This window comes from Lissotriton helveticus, chromosome 3_2, assembly GCF_964261635.1.
Source record: "Lissotriton helveticus chromosome 3_2, aLisHel1.1, whole genome shotgun sequence".
Classification (NCBI taxonomy): Eukaryota; Metazoa; Chordata; class Amphibia; order Caudata; family Salamandridae; genus Lissotriton; species Lissotriton helveticus.
In genome coordinates this window covers 197,731,373-197,755,131 of record NC_136062.1, presented here as the reverse complement: position 1 = coordinate 197,755,131, position 23,759 = coordinate 197,731,373, and the positions used below count along the sequence as shown (strand labels likewise).

At 42.5% G+C, this 23,759-nt stretch overlaps 1 protein-coding gene across 6 annotated transcripts in view; it reads right to left on the bottom strand.

Moving 5' to 3' along the window:
- Positions 1–23,759, bottom strand: part of REC114 (REC114 meiotic recombination protein) — a 1,622,368-nt gene that overhangs the window by 76,385 nt on the left and 1,522,224 nt on the right. For 3 of the 6 annotated variants that reach the window (XM_078685054.1, XM_078685052.1, XM_078685056.1), the window contains one exon: positions 6,261–6,482. The exons of the other annotated variants lie outside the window; for them this stretch is intronic. In XM_078685054.1, coding sequence (XP_078541180.1) covers positions 6,300–6,482 — 183 coding nt within the window. In that variant the 3' untranslated portion in view covers positions 6,261–6,299. The remainder of the gene's footprint in view (positions 1–6,260; positions 6,483–23,759) is intronic. 6 annotated transcript variants of the gene reach the window in all.

The window sequence follows — 23,759 nt, the reverse complement described above, 5'->3', positions numbered from 1 at the left end:
ATGAAGCGTGAATCGGATACAGTACCAGATTAATCCAGCTGTAGTTTACCTTCTCAAGTTTTGTGCCAAGAGTCCCGTTCGTATTGGAGAGGGTCACCAGGCACAAGGACAGCATCACGGGCCCTAATAAGCACAGTGCGAATAGCAGACCGGGTGTCATGGATGGGTTAGCTGGAGCTTCACTTTGGCGATCTCCATCGGGCAGCCGATGCTACTGTGTAAAGAGACAGGCTGGTGGCAGCTCGTCTTGGATTTCGGTGTGAGCGGCGCAGTCTTGGTGGGAACGGGCCATTCATGATTGCGAAGAGCCCAAAAGCCTGTTTTAAGAGCCTGCTGAGACACACTAGGGGCCCATGACCTGAAGCGTACCACTTGGGAGTCCGGAACTCGCTGCAGCTGGGTCCAGGAGCTGGATAATGAGCATTTTATGGCCCTGACTTAGGAAACTCATTCAGGGGTGCCCCTTCTTTTCACACCTATATTGAGCATTTTATGTCCTTAGGCTCAGATCAAGAGGCCAGCAGACTAGTCTTTTGAGTTACTCTGGGGTCTTGGGTTCAAATGAAGTTGTAGATCTAGTTGCTTCTTTCCCAGGCAAGAGGGCATCAGGTCTTAAAAGTAGCAATCCAGCAGAGTGGCAGTCCTTGTATCAGCACAGCAGTCTTCTTCCTGGCAGAGTATCCACAGATCCAGAAGTGTGCTGAAGAGTTGGTGCTTGAGCTCCTCTTTTATACACAGTTGTGCCTTTGAAGTGGGGAGACGCTGCTAGAGGCATGCTTTTGAAGTGCACAAATACCCTGCCTTCCTGGCCCTGGCTCCAGACTAACTCCAGGGAGTATGCAGCCCTTTGCTCCTCCCTTCAATCCTGCCAATGATGGCCCATCCAGTCACACCTAAGCTACCATTCTGTTTTGCTGTCTAGGAGCAATACTCAAAGTCCAACTGCCAGCTATGCTCAGTCATGTGATCCAGAGACAGGCTACAAGCACCAAATGGCTAAGGCAAGAAAATGCCAACCTTTTAAAAGTGAGAAAAGGAGCAACCGTCTTCCACTCAGTATACAAAATGATCAAAAACTAAATTAAGCTTTACACAATTCAATACAATAAACAGTCGTGTGCAACAGGAGAAAGGCCCTGCAAGCATTTGTAATTACAGATTAGGAATTCACTAGATTGTTATCTAGAAATCCTGATGCACTGCTCGAGTCACTCATGACGAGTGTACAAAGATGAACAATACTATTTTGTTATTAGTTTTGTACATATATATCAATACATTACAATAATAAAGAGCAATAGTAAAGAAAACAACACGTGAAGAAAACAGCATGGAGTCTTCTGGTTTTAACTTGAGTCTCTTTGTATTAAGTCATACAGTTCCAGGATGTTGTTGTAAGTTCACAAAATCCATACAATGAGTATTCAATTAAGTTCCAAAGATGTCTTGAATTAAAAAGCCCAATGCATTTCGGGCAACAAAGATGGCCCTTCTTCAGGGGAATCTATAGAAACAATATAATACAGTAGTTGGGCTTATTATAATGGCAGCACAGCAAACAGAGTCTAATAAAGGGGTGGGGATATGGTGATGATCGAGAAGATTATCAGTGATATGACACAAATAACGAAAACCATGATCAAGGAAGTGCATGAGTTGTAACACAATATCGCGATGAGAGAGGTGGAAAGGATAAAAGAAAAAAGAAGAAAGGCGAGGAGTCACCAGCAGGAGCTGAAAGAACAAGTAAGATTCATAAGGAACCAGGAAAGCCGTCATACCAAAAGTGATCAAACCAAAAGTGAGGGCTGAATTGTGTATGCATGCATATACAAGCAATGATTCGGGTATACCGATATGAGCGGGGCGCTCAAGGAAGATTTTACATAATCGTCGGATTAGCCGTCAAGCGGTGAACCCGTGAAGTAGACTATATTAGAAAAAGCCAAACAATGGTGTATAAGTGTAGAGACGGGGAACGATATGGACCAGTGCACCAAGAGTATAGAGCTAGCACTTACCAAACGAAACGTTTGGGCAGCGGGACACGTACGAAGGTATGAAAAATTGGACAGCCTGCAATGTGTTGAAAAACGACAATGAAGCGCGGTGGTGTAAAAACAGCGAATAGGGTGCAAAAGAGATGCGACGGTCATTAGAAAACTCACCGGAGGGGTGCTTCAATCAGAGTATCAGGGTATCCTCGTGAATGCCAATCAAAATGCTAGGAGTCACGAGAGCACGGCCGTGGTGAGGGAAACAAATAGAGTGATAGAAACAGAAAAGGGGCAATTGTGAAATGTGAGAAAAATGAGAAAAAACGGCGGCCATTTTAAGACTGTGATCGATAGTGGTGGAAATCAATGAGATAAAGTAAGAAAAAGTAAGAAGAAAAGGATAGAAAAAGAAAAAACAGTAAGCGTGTCATATCAGGAGTAGTCCAGCAATAGAAATTGTGAAACTGATGTCATACAGCGACGATACAATGAAACGGAGTGGTACATAGTCATAATTACAGTGTGCAGATGTATACAATCATGAAGGCAAAGCTAAAAAAAGCAAAGCTAAAAAAACAGAGGGGATATGCTATACATAACTTATAAATGGGAAACATCCTAAACCACGATGTTTCAAGAACGGCTCACCTGAACAACGAAGATTGAACAACGAAGAGGGCTGAACCACGAAGGTAACATCCACGAATGAAGGAACAACGAAGGATGGAACCACGACTTTTAGAACACCGGAGCATGCTAGGAAAACGTTTAAAAGGGTAACCTTATACTTAATGCCCCGGACCACCTGGTGCCTCTCGGGTAGCAATGGGAAGATCGCCTGGGCCCTTTGTACGAGAGTAACTGGTGGGATACAAAGATGGCTATGAGAGAGTTGGTAATTTCCTTCCACCTTTGCATTATAGCACTAAAGCGATGGACATCGGCACAAAGACTTCCTGCCTTAGATGCACGGATGAAAATTGTGGCTGCTTCCACATGTTCAGGGGCTGTCCCATTATTGCACAATACTGGTCAAAATGTTTTTTCACATTGTCTAAAAAAATTGGACGCCTGATCAACAGTTCTCCAAGGTTTACCCTATTGGTGATCCTGGATGATGTGGGCGGTCTCAGATGAGAAAGTATATTGGTGGGCACTAGGGTCACCATAGCAAAGTGGGATATTGCTAAAAAAAAGAAAATCAACCCATGCCTTGTCGCAAACTGATGGAGAGCAGCAATGAACTGTTGAACCAAACTGGAGGAGCCATTATACCAAGCGTGGGGATGCCCGCAGTAAGGGGTTGGGAGACAACCTCAACCCCCTTATTGCTGATGTTTTTTTATCACACTCTCATTCTGACTAATTGGCTACATGCATGTGACATGCTTTTGTCTTTCAGTATTATTTTCTCATATGTACAAAGAGAAATACAATTTGTTTATAACGAAAATAGTTCCTTCTCAATAAGTACACACTTTTCCTCTATGGGATTTAGTGTCCTGGGCACAATTGCTACATTCCATGTGTGTGTACGACAGTGGGATGAGAAAACTCCAATCCCATACATGATAGCATCAATTGCTATACACGGACAAAAAGGTTTTAGTTTAGGAACACTAACAAGGATTTTCTTGATATTGTCGAATGCAACTGGTTGTGACTCTATCCAATTGAACTCACAGCTTTTCCTGACAAATTTTCTCAGTGGTTCCATCTTTTCCACAAAGTTATTGACAAATTTGCTTTAGCACTCATATAACCTAGCAAAGGATAGTAACTTTTCTTTATTACTTGGAGCATTTAGGATGACATCCACCAGATTTTCCCTGGGAGTCACACTTTGGCCAGAGATTTTATGACTCAGTTGAAGTTGTCACAAAAAAGTGCATTTTTCTCTTTTCAAACCTAAGTTCAAACCTACGTTGTGTTAAGTCTCTGACAAACTTCAAAGAAATATCTCCTATTTTCAGGCACACTTGAAGAAAAAACAAGAATATCATCCTAGAAGCCCTCTATAAAAGAGTTGCCATCATTGAAAAGGTGGAGCATTCCTTTTTGAAATAATGAGGGAGTGGATGCCAATCCGAAAGTCATTCGCTTATGTTCAAATAATTCTTGTGGTTGTGATTTTAAAAAGCATTTAGATGACATGACTCTGGTGACAGCAGAATTTGATGATTTGCTGAATGAAAATCCAGCATTGAAAATATGTTTGCTCTTTAAAGCAAGAAAACAAGTTCATTTAAATTGGGGAGGGGATGGCAATCTTTTAAAATATTAACATTTAATACTTTTAGATATTCACATAGTCTTACATTTTTGTTTTTGTTCCTGTCCAGCACAATAGGAGACACACATTGTGATAATTCTATCTTTTCTATAATTGCATCTTGTATAAAAATCACACATTTAAAGGTACATTGCTGTTTTTGCCTGGCTGGCTTGGCATCACTTTTCAGAACTATTTTATGCATGAATCATTTCATATTTCATCTCTGAGAATACTTGAGGAAATCTCTCTTTAGATTGGTCACTTTCTGAAGGGCATCTAATAAACACTACCTACTCTTTGCTTTTAGGGGTTGAGAATTATACATCATTTCCACATATCCCTCCACCCCTAAAAATTGACATCTTTGAAAGCAGCATACAACTTGAACTCAGGTAAACTTTTGTGAACTCGAAATTAACTCTCTGGAAATTCAAGATGTCAATTTTAGTCCCACTGAAAGTTTCATCGACAATATGTCAGACGGACAGTTTCTTAATATTAGACTACAAATTTCTCAAAAAGTAATCCTTAGTGATAACAGTGCAAGGTGAACAGCACAAACCAGCCATTAATAGTAATTCCCTGCCTAATACAGAAACCACACATTTAGGGGAAGAGACAGCCTATTGAACAAGTAAATTTACCTTGGGTAACACCTTATCTGGTAAAGCCCCTCTTTAGCTGCAGATTCCTTACCTTAGAATATTCCCCAGACATCAGGCTGGATCCGGGTTCAAGCAGTACCTCTGCATGCTGGTAGGTGACATCATTCGCCTACACATCATCATATGCTCTGGAAATGACGTGCACAATGTCTATGGAGACGTGATCCCAGCACGCTTGTGTCAGTTCTGGTTGCAACTTCCCACGGCAGGAGTGCAGCACTACGATGAAGACTGACAACTGGTGCGAAATTCTAAGACCCTCACACTAATCAGTTTGCAGAGCAGGGAGGATGAGAGGGCCAGTAAGGAATCTCCAGCTAGTCTCTACCCGATAATGCGTTACCGAAGGCAAGCAAATTGTTCATAAGGTAAAGACTTCTAGCCTCAGATTTCTTACGTTAGAATAGATACCCAAGTGATGCCTCCCGGAGGAGGGTCTGTGAAGCTGAATTAAACCAGAATGCCCTGCAGAACTGAACGGCTGTAATGCCCGTCACAACAGACCTGTCTGTCCAGCCAGTAGTGCTTGGTAAACGTGTACGGAGATGCCCACATTGCTGCCTGACAGATGTCCAGGTCAGCGACTCCACGGGCTAATGCAGTGGAACCAGATACAGCTCGTACACTTCCGGATCCAGTTTGACGCCTGGGGAATATTCTAAGCTAACAAATCAGTGGCTAGAATCTTCTATCAGATATGAATTTCTTTATCACCATTTTGAATAACCAATATGATGTTTGAACCTTTTCTAAAATCGGGTCCAAAATTCAATGTGAAATCATTCTCCCTTCACACTCAGCAGTACATGCTATTTTTCTTTTTTAATTCCGCAAATTGCCCTACTTTACCACAATTCCAACATTCCTTTCCAACAGCCCGGCAACTTTTCAAAATAGACTCATGGGTAAAAGCAGCCACATCTGAAACATTTTATCTGTCTTTTTCCTCTCTGATTGCGACTGATACTATTTGTGGAACAGCTGCTAATACTGCAAATGTCTGTATTAACATTAATATTTTCAACTTTGCGATCATTCACAACTTTTACCCACTTTTCATTTTGCTTGATAGCTTTAGCTGTAGTAATAGTATCAGATAAACTAGGGTCACCTAGATTCCATAGCTGTTCTTGTATGTGTTTGTTTCTCAGATTTACTGTTATTTGAACACATATCATATTATCATAAATTACTTCAAAACTTCAATACATAGATAACTCTCTTAAACTAGTCAAGTATTCATCTAATGTTTTTTCTATTTTAGTATACAATGTATACTTTTCTAGAGCTAAACTGGAAGAAGGATTGAATCTATTTTCTAACCTTAATGGTGCCTCATCCAATTCATTTGCTGCAATGGTTTCATCCCTGCTTGGTGTCCTTGGTAACGCTCCAAATACCACATGAACCTCTGATCGTAAGCAAAGTAAAAACAAATATTTTTCTGCATTCTACAGGCATTTTGTCCCCTTCAATGGCTTGCACTTCATAAACTCTTCCTTCCACCTCTTCCTTCCACCTGCACCAGGTTATTGGTAACTCCCCCTTTGTTTGAAAAAATGTGGTGGCGGATGAAATTGCATATTTAACATAAATATCAATACTGTAGTGAAAAAGTAATGACATTCTTAGTAATACAATGTTGTTACATCAACAACAAATATATCTAATTTCAGAAAATAGAACAAATTAGGTAAAATGTGCAATTTAATATGAGTAGTATAGTGAGTGCAAATAACAGAAGAATTTCCTGGATTTGCTGATCATTTTATGGGCAGATCACAGTTGGTCCAATAAAGTAAAATTGGTGTGTGCAGATAATTTTTTAGGTCACTGTACGATTTCTATTTGGTTAATGTTTACAGTTCACAGAGTGCTGCAACCTTCCCTATTATCTCTCTTCTTGAGCGTGTGGTTTGACAGGAGTCAACTTTAACACATTTATGGCTCTCATCAAAAACATTGGCAGTCCTGGTGCCTGTCAGAAAAATCCTCCATCATACCTCAACATAAGGGCTAGTGAATGAAGTTCTGTTTCGTGGGCACTAGCAAGCAACATTAACCCACTCACATGCTCATTAAATTATGTTATTTACTTTGCAGGTCATCAGGCTGATGCTGGGGTGTGTTAGAAATGGGGATCTCTAGTTGGCACTGGCTGGTGCCACTGTCCAAATAGGGACCCTGCTTCCTAAGTCAGGGCAAGTGAGTCACCCCCTTTGACAACCCCTGCTCGACTCTGTGGTAAAGTAGCATGAGCAGTTAGCCCTATCTCAGAGGCCAGTGTGTGAAGTATGTCCGAATGAGGTCGCACACTGCTCGTCCCATCAGCGTGTGACCCCGGAGCACGATGGTCGATGTAGTCGGTATCAGCGGGTGCGCTTCTACCCGAGTGTTGAATCTTGAGGGTGTTCACTGGTGTGCTTTCCATCCCTGGACACGTGTTTCGCGTTCATTAACGCTCATCAGCAGGGATTAGGCGTGTGCACGGGGTTGCTGCGTGGGCTGCCGAAAATATTCGTAGGTCCAGATACCTCTTAAGGCGCGCAGGTGCGTTATCTCGAGGTCGTCACCTCCACCGGCTCAAGGGAGCCTGTATAAATAGTATGTCCGAATGAGGTCGCACACTGCTCGTCCCATCAGCGTGTGACCCCGGAGCATGATGGTCGATGTAGTCGGTATCAGCGGGTGTGCTTCTACCGGGGTGTTGCAACCCCGAAACTATCTCTACTGATGAGGGAATCAATCCCGAAACACGAGCTAGGCTCGTGTCTAGAGATGATCAAAATACAAGTACTTACTTGCACGGATTGAGGTGAAATACTTCGGAAATTTGAACTTTGAACTGTTCCTGAAAATACTTGAATTGCACAGACCATGATGCAGTGGGGCGATATAGCGGAAGAGGTCAGTGGTGTGCTCCCAACTCCGGTATCCCTTGTGTTGGCTCCCGGTAGCCAGATAGCTGACGAGCTTGTTGGAGATGCACCTGCGCGCCAGAGAGGCAACGAGGCCCGTGACGGGTGTTTGGCGACCTGCTTCTGCAACCCCGAAACTATCTCTACTGATGAGGGAATCAATCCCGAAACACGAGCTAGGCTCGTGTCTAGAGATTATCAAAATACAAGTACTTACTTGCACCGATTGAGGTGAAATACTTCGGAAATTTGAACTTTTAACTGTTCCTGAAAATACTTGAACTGCACAGACCATGATGCAGTGGGGCGATATAGCGGAAGAGGTCAGTGGTGTGCTCCCAAATCCGGTATCCTTGTGTTGACTCCCGGTAGCCAGATAGCTGACGAGCTTTTGGAGATGCACCTGCGCGCCAGAGGGGCAACGAGGCCCGTGACGGGTGTTTGGCGACCTGCTTCTGCAACCCCGAAACTATCTCTACTGATGAGGGAATCAATCCCGAAACACGAGCTAGGCTCGTGTCTAGAGATGATCAAAATACAAGTACTTACTTGCACCAATTGAGGTGAAATACTTCGGAAATTTGAACTTTGAACTGTTCCTGAAAATACTTGAACTGCACAGACCATGATGCAGTGGGGCGATATAGCGGAAGAGGTCAGTGGTGTGCTCCCAACTCCGGTATCCCTTGTGTTGGCTCCCGGTAGCCAGATAGCTGACAAGCTTGTTGGAGATGCACCTGCGCGCCAGAGGGGCAACGAAGCCCGTGACGGGTGTTTGGCGACCTGCTTCTGCAACCCCGAAACTATCTCTACTGATGAGGGAATCAATCCCGAAACATGATCAAAATACAAGTACTTACTTGCACCGATTGAGGTGAAATACTTCGGAAATTTGAACTTTGAACTGTTCCTGAAAATACTTGAACTGCACAGACCATGATGCAGTGGGGCGATATAGCGGAAGAGGTCAGTGGTGTGCTCCCAACTCCGGTATCGCCAGTGTGTGAAGTGTTTATGACCACGTACAATAAAACAGCAATGACACCACAAACGGCCACAACTCAAGTAGGTATAGAAAAATAATTTCTTTATCCAACAGTTTAACTCAGAACTCTCAAAGCGTTTCAACAATTCATGTCAACCCGTAGGGACTCAAAAAGACAATAGCGTATTCACTAAAGCGTAACACTGACTGAGTTCAGGGCAGGGGCCTACGTGACCCGGTGCACACCCGATACCTGTCATTGAGAGGGGGGCACAGCACGTAGCTTCTTGAAGAAGCAGAGACGGTGACAGGCGGACTCCCAGTGACCACAAGTCTCGGAGGGGGAGGTCTGCAGCATGCACCCACAATGATTCGGCACTCAGGGACAAGCGGGCGCTCAGCGGCAGCAACACGCGGTGGCGGCGGCCCAGGCTGGTGTGGGCGAGGACTCTCGTCGTGCAGCTCCGTGATGAGCTCACAGCGGCAGCAGCTCGCTCTTAGCTGCGGAGGCCCACAGGACGATAGCGACAATCCTTAGCAAGGGTGACAAAGGTCCGGGCGCCCAGCAGCTGCAGTTCTCCTTCAGCGGCGGCGGCCCACAGAGTACATTCCATGGGTGCAACGTTGCCCCAGGGGTGGGCGCGCAGCGGCCACAGCTCTCTCTTAACTGCAGAAGTCGCCGGGCCAAATCAAGGTGATGCAAAGTAGCACAGGGAGCGGGCGCTCAACGGCTACAGCTCTCCTTTGGCTGCAGCGGCCCAAGGGATAATCCACTCTGGTGCAAAGTAGCAAAGAGTGCGGGCACTCAACGGCTACTGCTCTCTCTTGGCTGCAGCAGCCCACGGGACAATCCACTATGATGCAAAGTAGCAAAGGGTGCGGGCACTCAACGGCTACAGCGCTTTCTTGGTTGCGGCGGCCACAGTTCTCTCTTAACTGCGGCAGGCCCCGGGCCAAATCAAGATGATGCAAAGTAGCACAGGGTGCGGGCATCCAACGGCTACAGCTCTTTCTTTGTTTTGCGGCGGCCAACCGAACAATCCACTACGATGCAAAGTAGCAAAGGGTGCGGGCACTCAGCGGCTACAGCTCTCTCTTGACTGCGGCGGCTCATGGGATGATCCATGGTGGACACTTAGAGACTACAGCTCTCCCTGAGCTGCAGCGGTCCCCCCCAGGTACACTGATGGCTTGAAGGTGCGGACTCCAGTGGGCTCTCAGCAGCGGCAACTCTCTCTTTGCTGCAGCGGCCCACACAGGTTTAGCAGAAGGTTCGAAGGTTCACAGTTAGGCAGGCTCTCAGCGGCAGCAACCTGCTCTGAGCTGCGGTGGCCCGCACAGGGTTAGCAGCGGATTCAAAGGTGCACAGTTAGAAGGGCTCTCAGCGGCGGCAACTCTCTGTTAGCTGCAGCGGCCCAAACAGCTTTAGCAACGGATTCAAAGGTTCAGCGTTAGGAGGGCTCAGCGGCAGCAACTCTCTTTTAGCTGCAGCGGCCCGCACAGGTTTAGCAACGGATTCAAAGGGGCCCAGTCCGCAGTCTTCGCAGTAAGACTAGAGGCTCCGGATTACTCGACGGAGGCCTCACCTGCAAGTTGAATTCCTCGCACAGGAATTCAGACGGCTGACGGGGGGTGAAGTCTAATGTTCCTGAGACTTCTGCAGGAGGCGCTCTCGATTTAGGCCATTGGGTAGTTTCTACAGCAAGCTTGGTGAAAGTTTCAAAGTCCTTTCCTCTGCTCACTCAGGCAGAGTTTTGTCTTGACATCCAGAAGGAACACACATGGCCAAAATTCCAGCGCAGCATTTTATACCTAAAAAGTCTTTGTTCTCTAAGGTCGCAAATCACTGACTCCCCAGTCAGAACCAGTTCGGTGGGGTCGGGGAGCACTTGGTTTATGAGGCGACACCCTGCCCTTTCGGAATGAGGGGGCCTGCTATCAGACACCCAGTGGGAGGTGGAGCCATAATTCACCATGCCAGGCACTGCCCTCCTTGGATCAAAGAGTCACTTCTCCCTACGCTCTACATACCGATCTCTCTCTCCAGCCAGGTCTGACCCAGCTGGCCCTGCTGCTCAAAAACCAGACGACCAATACACATACTCACAACAGCCTTACAGCGAAGCTTTAGTCCAGAAACTACTGCGTTTCCAGGAAAGGCATTTCCCAACATATGATACCTAAACGGTCCTTACTAAAAGGTGGTCCTCACTGGCCTGAGCATAAACATACCAAACTCGAAGTTCTTATTGGGTTTCTAGGACCGGATAGGGGGGTAGAAAGTAATCACTAACAAACAGGCTACACAGAGGCAAGTATTAGAGCTCTCACACAGGCATTTATATACAGGGAGCATTCGCACTGTGGCACTGATTAGCAGTGACATGGCACCCAGTACATCTACATCCAACCAACATACAAGCCAGGAAGAGTAAAAGGGGAAGGGAGACCAGCGCCAATGATGCCAGGTCTAACAGGGTGCATGTGGATACCTGTAAATCATAACTTGTGGTTATTTGGGACTACCAGAACAAGCCAGTAGAGTCCTTCTTCAGGGTGCCAACAACACCCTCAAGAGACAGCTGTCCAACTAGCTCTTAGAACATTTACCTTGTACTGGACAGGTTGGAACACAAACCTTTGAGCTGAAGGATTCCTGTCACAAGCTTGTTTCGGTGGAAGATGTTCTTCTTGGTGGACATGACCTTTTAGTATTTTCCCTTCTGGGCCTTTGGTTCTCCCCTGCTAGCATGTATTAGCTGCTTTAGGCTGCTTTTGCTTTGTACAGCCACACATAATACATTTATTTTTGTGACATAATATTATTTTAGAAATATGCGGCACATAATATTTGTTATTCAGTGACTCTTCTTGGGATTCTGTCTGAACATTTCTGACAAGGTGGAATATGGTGCACTGTTTTCTTGTGCCCGGTCAGCAACATTTTCCAATGTTTCCAGACATAACATGGTAGCACAGCTGCAGTTTTCCAACACAGTCATTCTTATCATATAATCAGTATCTGGCTCTCTCCGGGGCAGAGAGGCGAATTCCAGCAGAGAGACCAGTCTTGGAATAGAGGCAGCAGCCTCGCGTAAACTGAGTTTACACCTCTGATGCGGACCGCCTAACTAAACACAACAGGTATGGGGCAGCTGCTAATCCCAGAGATCACTAATATAGCCCCGTGCTCATATATTGAGGGTAGGCCTAGATAGATATATTAGTTGCCATGGTTGGGTTGTTCATTGTTTACAGCCTGCTAGTAATGTTGATTAAGTTGCTCAACTGTATTTCTTTACTAATCGTAGCATACCTGCTTCAAAATAGACCACTATAGTTTCAGTAAATATATTATAAACATCCTTTGTGTCTTTCCTTGTTTACTATGGACAAGCATGAGGGAGAATGAAAGGCGATAATCTGTTTCCAGCTTGGGTAAGGCACTGTGAGCTAGTCGGATTTGGGCCAACAGGTACTGACTTGGTAGAGGGACTTAGGTGCATATTTACAAGGGCATTGCACCACCTGACCATCACTTCTTAGTTCGCTCCGGTGGCGCAATGGCCTGCTCCATATTTACAAAGAGACGTTAAACCACTTTGCATTACTTAATGCTGCTTTGCAAATATTGTACCCTTTCACGCAATTATCTACATGAAAGAGGCGTGCAATGGGTATTGCTATGGGCATTCCACCGCAACATACATTGCTGTTTGACGCTGACCCAGATTTATAATGATCTGTAAGTCTGAGGCTGCACCAAAAACTAATACCACTGATTAGCAACGCAGAGAAATAAATACTTTTATTCTCCTCATTTTTGCTCTATGGATGCTGCAATATGCTGCACACATAGAAGGAGAAAATCCCCTATACTGATTGCTTATGTGCAAGACGGTATTTCTTCCTGCACATGAACAATCCTCACTGTAAAACAGAGCCTATGTTGGCACTAGGCTGCTTTTTTTGGAGCTCGTGCACGGGAAAACACAGGGATGCGCCGTATTCTTGTGAAGAGTGGTTGGTGTGTAGGGTGTAAGATTTTGCCAGAAAGTTCTCTGCAACCTTTTTGCACGGACCTAAGTTGCCTAATATATCTTTTCTTCCCCTTCTCATTTGCTATGGAATCTACCCACATGTTGAAAACTGGGAAGAACCAGGACAAAAGGGTAAAGTTCCCTTAAACGTGATTTTTTTTATTCTTAGTTCACAGGTTTTTGACATTTTCTCCATCCCTCAGCCATAGGTCAAAACAGCACACATACAAAGTGGGAAAAGCTTTCCCTTGTGTCAAGCATTGTATTATGTACAGGTAGGGTACCTTTCCTGTACAAAATCTATACTGGACTCATGAACAAACCCTAGCGCTGCGGTGCTAAGGTGTGTGCATGGTTCACGGCAGCTGTAATCAGAGCCGGCGCAAGGGAAAGAGGAAGAGATAGCCATATCTCTGAAGATATGGCACTCTCCTGCTCCCTCTCCGTTGCGCAACTTATTTATTTATTTCCAAGGCTTTATATAGCGCTACTGGGCCCGGGGGTATCAGAGCGCTTTACATGATAGGTAAACAATTACAACAAAGTAAAACAATGTGCATTAAAAACACGAGTTACATAAAATAGGATAATTGAATGTGCTGGGGGTATAAGGGGATGGAGATCAATAGGGGGAGGGAGTGTCGAAGTTCAGAGGGAGAAGGGAGTGTAGAAAAGGGGAGAGGAAGAATGAGAGGCGGGGAAGGGGTTGGGGAGGAGGCGAGAATCATGGAGCAAGGAGTGTAGAGAGTCAGACATCAGTGAGGTTAGGTTCCCCAATATTTGTTGTGAAGGAGTATTTTCAATCTTTTTTTGAAGAGAGGGTAGGAGGGGTTGCATCGAAGATCTTTGGGTAGAGATTGGTTTTTTTTGTGCTTGAGTCTGGGAGGGATTAGGACAAGAGAGGGACCTGGAGCACCCAGCTTTTTGCAGTTTCTCAGCCAGGTAGGAGGGGGTGCTTAGGTGAAGGGCTTTATGCGTGATACATGCAATCTAGTAGGTGGATCTACCTTCTATTGGGAGCCAATTTAGGTTTTTTAGGACCGGAGAGATGTGGTAGAATTTTTTACAATCGGAGATAAGTCTAGCGGCAAGTTTGAGGACAGATTTGAGCGGTGCTAGGTGGGCTTTAGGGGTGCCAGCGAGTGTGGCATTACCATAGTCAATACGGGAAAGGACAAACGATTGGACAACGGTTTTAAAGTCGTCTGCTGGTATGAAAGGTTTGAGTTTTTTGAGGTGGTGGAGGGTGAAGAGGGCACCCTCGGCGGCATTTTTGATGTGTGGGATGAGATTCATGTTATGGTCAATGCTGATGCCTAGGGATTTGAAGGTATTTGAGGGGGAGAGGGGGCAGTTGAGAGCTGTAATATCCTTGATCCAGAGGTGAATGGGGAGGCAGTTGTTTTTAGGAGTGAAAAAGATGATTTCAGATTTTTTTGGGTTTAGTTTGAGATGATTAAGATGGAACCAGGCTTGTATTTTAATCAGGGTCTCGTTGAGGTGAAGGATGTAATTGTGAGATTTAATACTGTAGTATAGCTGGGTGTCATCCGCATAGACGTGGTAGCATATTTTAGCTTGTTTAAGGATGAGGGTGAGAGGTTCATTGGATAGGTTAAATAAGGTAGGGGAGAGGATGGAGCCTTGCGGAACACCAAGTGAGATAGGTTGGGGCTTGGAGAGGCAGTGGCTGAGCTTAATGTGTTGGGATCTATTTTGAAGGAATGAGGAGAACCATTTGAGTACGGTGCCCTCGCGACCGAAGCGAACTTCGAGGGTGTTAAGAAGGGTGGGATGATGGACAGTATCAAAGGCAGCCGAGAGGTCAAGGAGGATTAGTAGCGAGGATTCACCTTTGTCTAAGGAGCGATGGATGTCATCTGTAATATTGAGCATTGCCGTTTCAGCACTGCATCCTTTTCTGAAACCAGATTGGAATATGTCTAGGAGATTGAATGAGGTGATATGGTTATCTAGTTGGGTCAGGACACATTTTCCAGGGCTTTTGAGAGGAAAGGTAGGTTAGAGATGGGGCATAGGTTGTTAAGGTTGTTTGGGACAGCGGAGGTGTTTTTGACGATGGGTGAGAATTGGCCTAGCTGAAGGGAAGCGGGCACACAGCCTGTGGAAAGAGAGGAATTGATGATGTTGGTCCAAACTGTAGCAATGACATGTTTAAGTTCTTGGACCAGCTGTGCGGGAAGAGGATCTTTAGTGTGAGAGGAGGGTTTGAGCTTAGAGATGATATTGGTGACCGCGGATTCGGAAATAGGTGAATTCGCTCCAGGAGGCATGGTTTTTAGCCAGGTGGTGCGTGACATTGGAGACAAGTTGGGGGCGACCGTTTAGGGAAATAGGGGGACTTTGAGGCGGGAGGAATCTCCCCCTTTGTGTTCTAAGGAATAGCACTGGGTTTCCATGGAGCAGTAAGGTCAGATGGGTAACATGGGGCAGTCTGATTCATTCTTAAGCCACCAGAGTATTAACCATGTTCTATGACTGGACTAGAGCTCACCTACCTGGTGGCTTAAGGCCTTTGGGAGCATAAGAAGAGCCTGGTGCATGCCACATGCTCAAACTTTTTGCCTCCTTCGGCGTAGGAGTAGTTAGTGAAATCTGTGCCTTTAAAGACCTTTTCTGCAGTTTCTGCTCAGGTCGCCAACTGTGATTCCTCTTCCACTTCTTGCCTTGCTGATTCTTGAGGTGTATTTGTACAGCTGCAGCTTTTAAAATCTCCATGGCTACTGTTCCTGTTATCAACTTCCATTTTTGTCCATTATGGCATCATTTTATTCATTTGACTTGGCATCATCCCAGCTTTGCATATCTTGCCGTATGGATCACTGGTATTTCGCCACCAAATCCTTTTTTTCTCTTTCTCAATTTTGTAATCTTTTCCCCTCAGTTCCCCTCCTATTCGTCGCTTTTTCAACATGCCTTGACCAGCCAGTCCATCCGGTGGTTTGAGGAAACATGGGGTGACAGAAATTACTTTCGCGGGGTGTGGCTTGAGCGCCGACGAATATGGCGGCCAGCTAATACCGCTCCGGGCCGATATAGAGGAAGCTGGTAAAGTTTTACAAATGGAGGAGTTCCGTGAAGAATTTTACTTACAGATTTGATCGTCCGAACCTCTACTGTGTCCAAGGATACCTTTGTTGTCCCGCGGTAAGCCCGCATCCTCTTTGAAATCTATTTCAGACATGTGGCGTGCTGAGTGAAGAGTCCACGACCGCCATCTTGTGCTCTCTGTTTCTTTTACCTCATACAGCGGTCACCACTCCGCAGAATTGCCACTTTCTTTAATACACTTTGAATCTTCAAAAAGCTTCAGTTCTTAAAGATCATCGTTTATTTCATTACGCTACAACCACATTCCTCCTAATTTATGCTTTGGTGTACGGTGCGCTCCGTGAAAGGACCGCAACTGCTATTTTTTCAATTTCCTTCTCCTCACAGCGTTTTTTTCTTCATGTTGTGCTATTGTAAAAGACTTGTGTGCTGCATGGAACGACACCTACTATTTTGCAGCAATTTTACTTTCAGCTTTTAGAAACTTGCTCCGGCATGCAGTAAGTTTTCTGACTGACTTGTGACCGCCATCTTGTAGTTCTTTCAAGCATCTAACTGCTGCTGAAATTTCTCTTCACACAAATGCCATTTTTCATGGAAATGTATTTTTGATATTTTAGAAGAGGGTTACTGCCAACGTGAGGTTCTTTTCAGCGTTTGCTGCTACAATTTCTCTTCACATTTTTCATGGAAATGCTTTATTTTTGGAAGAGGGTCTATCCTTCTATTCGCGAATTACTTCATAATTAACCCATTTCTGCGCCACTCCTTCCACTTTATGGTCTACAATAACTATGTCTCAATTGCTGGAAGATATTCTGTAATTTGACCACTAATTCTTAAATAGTTTTACTAACTTTGCTGTAGTCTTTCTGAAATACCAACGCTCTCCTGTTGGGAGCTGCCAGTGTTTCTATTCTACAAATTCTTACCTACTTTATTTCGCTCTTGTCTGTGAGGAGAACCAGATGGGGTTGAGGCAACATTTCACCCAATTTATCTACCTCCTGCTCAAAATCCCCCATGCTGCCTACCTCCAATCCTTTTTCTGTTCTACAAGACGACATGGAAGACCCTACGCAAACAAATATACCTCATCTCACCAAACCGTCATCTACCATGCCCTCTCCTATATCTGTTTCCGAACCTCCTTCCTCTCAAGTGAATATTAAGACTACACCTAAACCAAATTCTTCATCGCCACTATCCTCCGTTAAAAGAGTAAAAAAGGATCCTCCTGCACCTACTGTCACTCCTCCGCCCCTCTCAATAGAACTGCTTCTGGATGAAATATGTGCTCATAAGCCGTACATGGAGGAAACGAATACTCGTCTGCAAAGCCTGGAAGATAATTGGTTCTCACTTCAAACTTACTTCGGTGGAAGATCAAATCAAATCATTGCAGGCCTCTACACGACAAACTTCCCCTATGAAAGCTGAAATCTTAATACTTTAGAAACAGGTTGAAAACCTCGAAAATCATAGCAGACGTAATAATCTACGTATTTATGGCCTATCAGAAGGGTTGGAACGATCTAATCCTATTGCCTTCTTTCATTCTTTTATCCCATAATTGCTTGATATTCCAGATTCTCCTCTTTTGAACATACAAAGAGCTTACCGATTGGGTGGTCCTCCCTCTGCTTCTTCATCTCAGCTTAAACCGAGAGGTGTCATACTTCTTGGAGTATACTGACTTGTTGAAAGTTTTGCAGGCAGCCAAAATCAAACATTGCATCTCCTGGCAAGGTTCACAGCTGTTTTTCTCACAGGACTACGCCAAAACCACTAAAGATAAAAGAAAAAGCTTTCTTGCAATGCGACCAGCACTAAGAGATTTAAATGCCAGATTTGCTTTGATACATCCTTGCCTCTTCAAAGTAACTTAAAAAATAAAACAACTACATATGAAGACCAATCTTTTCTTCGTTTTCTTGAAAATTGCAGTGAGGAATCCATGGATTTTGCAGGACCATCTTCTTCCTGAAAACTTTATTATTTTTTCCGTGTCAAATTGTAGTTATGTTTTTATTTTGCCTCGTCCTTGTCCGCGATAACTGAATTAATTATCTCCTTTTCCCTTGTTTTCATTTCAGGTGTCTTCTCCCTTCAGTCCTTGCCCTCCATTGTTCTCTATTATTTAATCTGTTTCACATTTTCTTCTGAGAATGTTTTATATCATTTTCATGTTATATTTGTAGTCATGTATTGATTTCGTGTTTTCAGTGTTTATGACAAATACATTAATTTTCACTTTCTTTTTTCCCCATATCCTCCTTTTTAGGTATTATCTCCTTCCGGTCTTTATCCTCCATTGTTTTAATATTGTCTGGAATATTTCCTTCCTCGTGATCTCCCCCGGAAGTGTTAAGTTGGTTCTTCTTCTCGTCCTGTTGCCTCAACACCCTCCAACCATGTTTGAGTCTTAGGTATGTTATTCTTTTGTCATTATCCTATTTTTCCCTCTTCTATCCTTCTTTTTCTTTCTTCCTTGTTCCACTTTCCTCTTTCCCTTATTTGGTCCTATCTCAACATCATCCTTCCTTCTTTTCTTATATCTAAATTCAATCTTTATCTCCTCATCGTCTTCTTTTCTTCTCCAATTCAAAAACTGTTTATCATTCCTTTCTCTTTAATTAGTATTGCTTGTTTATTGCACTGTTATTTATGCTGTAATATTGTAAGTGTTCTATTTTATATGTTTGATTAATGACTTTGCGTATTTTTTCTTGGAACGTTAAAGGTTTGGGTACACCTGTTAAAAGGCAAAGGGTACTCTCCCATTTATCCAATCTTAAGTCAGATATTGTTTTCCTACAAAAATCTCATTTAGTAGTTTCAGAAGTTCTTAAGTTTAAGAGACAATGGGTCGGACATGTTTTTTCTTCCCCAGGCACTAGTAGACGAAATGGTACCGTAATTCTTATTCATAAAAAACGTAAAGTTTCCTTTCTTTCTCAGGCTTTAGATGACGATGGTCGATGGTTCATTATTCATATTAAAATTAATGATGTACCTGTTTCCCCATTTAACATATACGCACATACTAAACCGGACAACACTTTCTGGCCACACATTTCCTCGCTTTTGATGTCTACTGATACTCCATATGTTATTTTCGGTGGAGATTGTAATCTAATTGTTGACCCCTACATTGACCGTACATCTAAAACACCTTTTATTTCTTCACCAATGCACCAACAATTCACCAATCTCATTGTTCACAGATCCCTCGTTGACTCTTGGAGACCCTGCCACCCACAACTTTGTGAATATACTTTCTTCTCCCCCACTCACCTCCCACAATCACAAATAGATTATTTATTTGTCTCAAAAGCTCTAACTCAATCTATTTTACATGCAGACATTGGTTCCATTTTGATTTACGATCATGCTCCTGTAATATTAGACCTAGAACTACTCCCCATTAGTACATTAGTAGAGATGGCGTTTTAATACTTCGTTATTAGCTGACCAATCTTTTACTTCCTCCTTTGAAGATTTAATTACTGATATGTTTTTTTAATTCTTTTTATTAAACAATCAGTGGGTGGTCAATGCATACAGTAAATCATCAGTTAAAAGTGTGTCATAGTTATGCAATATTGGAGGTCATCACATACATCCATTACTGATTTTTTTAAACATAATTTATTTGCTGTAACATCCTTTTCTATTGTCTGGGACTCTTTTAAAGCTTCTGCCAGACACTTTATTGTTTCTTATGTTGCTAAAAAGAAACATCAAAATTCTCATAAAGCGAACAAACTTCTTAAAGCCATTAAATTACTTGAATCCCTTTATACAGTAACTAATTCTATTGCTGATCTTAATAACTTAAATCAAAGAAAAATATAAATACAATAAATTATCCACAGAAAATGCCTCTGCCTACCTTCTTAGAGGTAGTGCTCGTTACTATGATGGTCAAAACAAAGCGGGCAAGCTTCTTGCCTCATACCTCAAAATTAAAAAAGAACGCTCCAATATTGATAATGTATTAAATTCTGCCTCTGCTCCAGTCACTAAACATCTTGAGATTTTAGATGAGTTCAAAACGTATTATAGTTCTCTATATACTCCTGAATCTTCTCCAGCCTCCCTAGACATACAAAATAATCTTGCTTCCATACAAAAACCATTTCCCACAGGTGTTAATTTTTCTTCATTGGAGCAAGATATCTCCATCAAAGATATTTCCCAAGCCCTAAAACTTCTAAACATGGGGAAAGCACCCAGCCCAGATGGATTTCCCGTGGAATTCTACTCTCCTTTTTCCAAAGCCCTTCTTCCCCATCTCCTCTCTCTGTTTTCATACTTTATCTCCTCTAAAGCCTCCTCCGGTACTTTTCAGGATGCTCTTATTTGCTTAATCCCTAAAGATGAGAAATCTCTGTAAAAATGATGGGCCAATATCATTAGTCAATTCTGATTATAAAGTATTCGCTAAAATATTAGCTCTCCGATTAGAACCTATCTTACAAGTTATTATTTGTAAAGAACAGGCTGGCTTTATTAAAGGTCAGAATATCTCAGACAATACCCAAACCTTCTTTAATATATTACATAAAGCTAACAGATATCCCCATTCTCTCACAGCCATCTCTTTATATGCGGAGAAAGCTTTTGATCGAATGGATTGGTCTTTTATTTTTCATACTTTAGCCTGGTTCAGTGTTGGTCCCAAATTCATTTCTTATATTTCTTTATTATACACCTCACCCAAAGCCACCATTTTAACTAATGCTCTTTTTCTTTTAGAGAGGTGTTCGCGAAGGCTGTCCCCTTTCCCCTCTCCTTTTCATACTGTCTTTAGAACCCTTTCTAGATAAGATTAAGCAAAACTCTGAAATATATGGTTTCCAGGAAGAAAAACTTCATATTAAAATGAGTGTCTATGCAGATGACATTCTTTTATTTTAATCTAAACCGCAAATCTCCATTCCAGCCTTCGTAGCAGAAGTCAATGCTTTCTCTTTACTTTGTGGTTACAAACTAAACCACAATAAATGTGAAATGTTACCCCTGAATATCTTTTGTTTCAAGCAAGATTTCCTCTCTACTAATTTTTCATGGAATCCCCATCAAATTAAATATTTAGGTCTCTTGTTTGCTCCCTCTGTTGATACCATTACAATGATGCTTGCTCATCATTTTCTACATGATTTCTGCTATCCCTCTCAGTCTTCCTGCTTATTTTTTTTAAAAAAGTTAACTCTATTCGTTCTATATTTTTATGGAACAAGACAAAACCACGCATGTCTTTAATTAAACTAAAGCGCCCTAAATCTCAAGGTGGGGTTAATTTTCCAGACTTTCAACTTTACCATAACGCCTTCCTTCTTAAGCACCTCTCCAAATCATTAAAGGACTCTACACCCAATCCCTCTCCATTACGGTAGGATTTAGAACATTCCATTTTATACCCTTTTTTCCTGGTTGAATCCCTCACTTTCACTCATAAATCTTTAATTATATCTTCACCTATACATAACACTACTCACAAACTATTTCACTCCTTTATGTTATCACACCTCTCAGCTAAAGACCAAATTCTTAATTCATATATTTGGCATATTAGGTTTCTTAAAATTAAAAATAAACCTATTTTCTGGAAGACTTGGCGAGACAGAGGTCTACTTTGAATTCATCAGTTATACTCAAACAAGTCTTTTCTTGGTTTCTCTAATGCACAATCACTTTATCAACTACCAACATCTTCTTCTATCCAATTTAATTTATTGATCAAACATTTATCAGATTCTCTACTTCTTTTATCCTCTATACCTAGGCTTTCCTGTTTTCAGTTTCTATTTTTGGTAAATTCTGGTGGGGTTTTATCAGCGTTTTCCAGTGATTTCAATACCTTAAAAAACAGTGTTTATTAGTGATTACACATTTTTGTGCCATTTAAAACAACAGAAACAGTGTCTTTGCGGTGTTTATGGAACGTTTTGCTTTTATTATTTCTTGCTTTCTGGTATATAGACAGTGTACATACAGTGTATATGAGGTCCGAATGAATTTTTACAAATCAAACTTATCGTAGTACACCATACAATACTTCTTCAGTGAATATTTGGTCATGCACGCTCGCTCTTTCCTTCCCATGTAAACTTTTATCTGTGAAAAGGCCCTCTTCAACATTGGCACTGGAGACAGGCATAGACTGAATAGCCAGTACACAATTCGCTAACTCTTGCCACTGACATAGCTTTCCATGCCAATACTGGTGCACCTTAAGATTGTGATTCTCTGCAACAGGTTCTGCAGCATATGCATTCAACTGGGCACATATGCCCTCAGAGTTATTGAAGCGGTCAAAAATGAGGTAGCACTTTTGAAACTCCGGAGAAAATTTCCCTATACGGAAGGGATCTATAACCATAGTGAGGCTTCAGTGACTTCAAATGCCATGGTTGGTGAAGGGCTATTTCTCATACATTGCAAAATAAAATGTCCTGAATTGCTCCTCAAGATTTATTTGCTTATTAAGTGGCAAGCACACCAACATGGAACATGCTGCAGTGCCACAGTCACTAAAAGTGTCGCTCAGCCTACTCTCAAGGAGATGTTTCACCAATTATGCTGAACACTTGGTAGATAAGGGTGTTTTCAGACTCTATTTTTTTTATTATGTCCACTACAGCAGTCATGCTTTCCTGTAAAAATCTAAAAATACAGTAGAGTGTACCTCTTTCAAATTACTATCAATATATGACCAAATATCCTCACATTTCTTGCCTTTGGCATCATCACTCAGCAAAAGTTCTGTAAACGGCTGCCACATGTATAATATAGCATTCATGGTGTCTAGGACTAGGAACCACCGCCTAAGTGACACAGTTGGGATGACTCTTTCTTTGATGCCACACAATGCACAGAATGAGAAATATCCGCGTTTTAGTTTCCACGCATAACAAAACAGTGCACCAGAATGGACTAAAAAGTCAACAGCATTCTTCATTAACTCTGAAGATTGTAAAGATGCTTTCAGCATACCATCCAACAAGTGGCAAGGATCTCTTACAGGGAAGCACTTCAGCTCAGGTATCGATTTTGACAGGTCATCACACAACTTTTTCATATACGTAGCTGAATCACTGTAAATACAAACAATAACACTCCAATCTTTGTTAAACTTGGTAAGAACTTTTTGCAGCAGCATTCAAAGTGGCACTGCGTGCCATGTTTTCCGAGGTCTGGTTTCATGTTTTCACCAGTATCCCAGATGCTTTGTGACTGCACTCTTTTCACATATACCTGTCACTATACCGTGCATTGAATGTTTAAAGCCTGGGGCATTTGGCAATTCACCTACTATCAATACTGACTCACTAGAAAAGAGGGCCGATGTATCAAGGTTTTTTACCCATTCTCTGAGGGTAAATGTGATGGTCCATATTGGGAAAGATTCTTATGAAACCTACATTTTTCCTATCAGTAAAAGACTCAAACGTAACCAAAAAATCAAATATGATTTTGATATTTCCTGATTCTCTACAGTATATAAAATAAATAAACCACCCCAAAAACATGCTTCTAACCCCTGCATTTTTAGACCAAAGACCACAAAACTGAAAAAGGAAGAAGAAACAATATTTTAGTGACCTCCCTAAACAACAAAACTCAAGCTGAATAATGTTGGCCCAGTCAATCTTACTGCTACCTTATATAACAAAGTTACATTGTACTGCCCCCTTAAGGAAGAAATAAAAATTGCTCTTTCACTCTCCTTTTCCTATCTTTGAAGGGCATTTAGTTTGTGGTTGTGCAGGTTTTTTTCAGTGTTTATATGTTTACACTG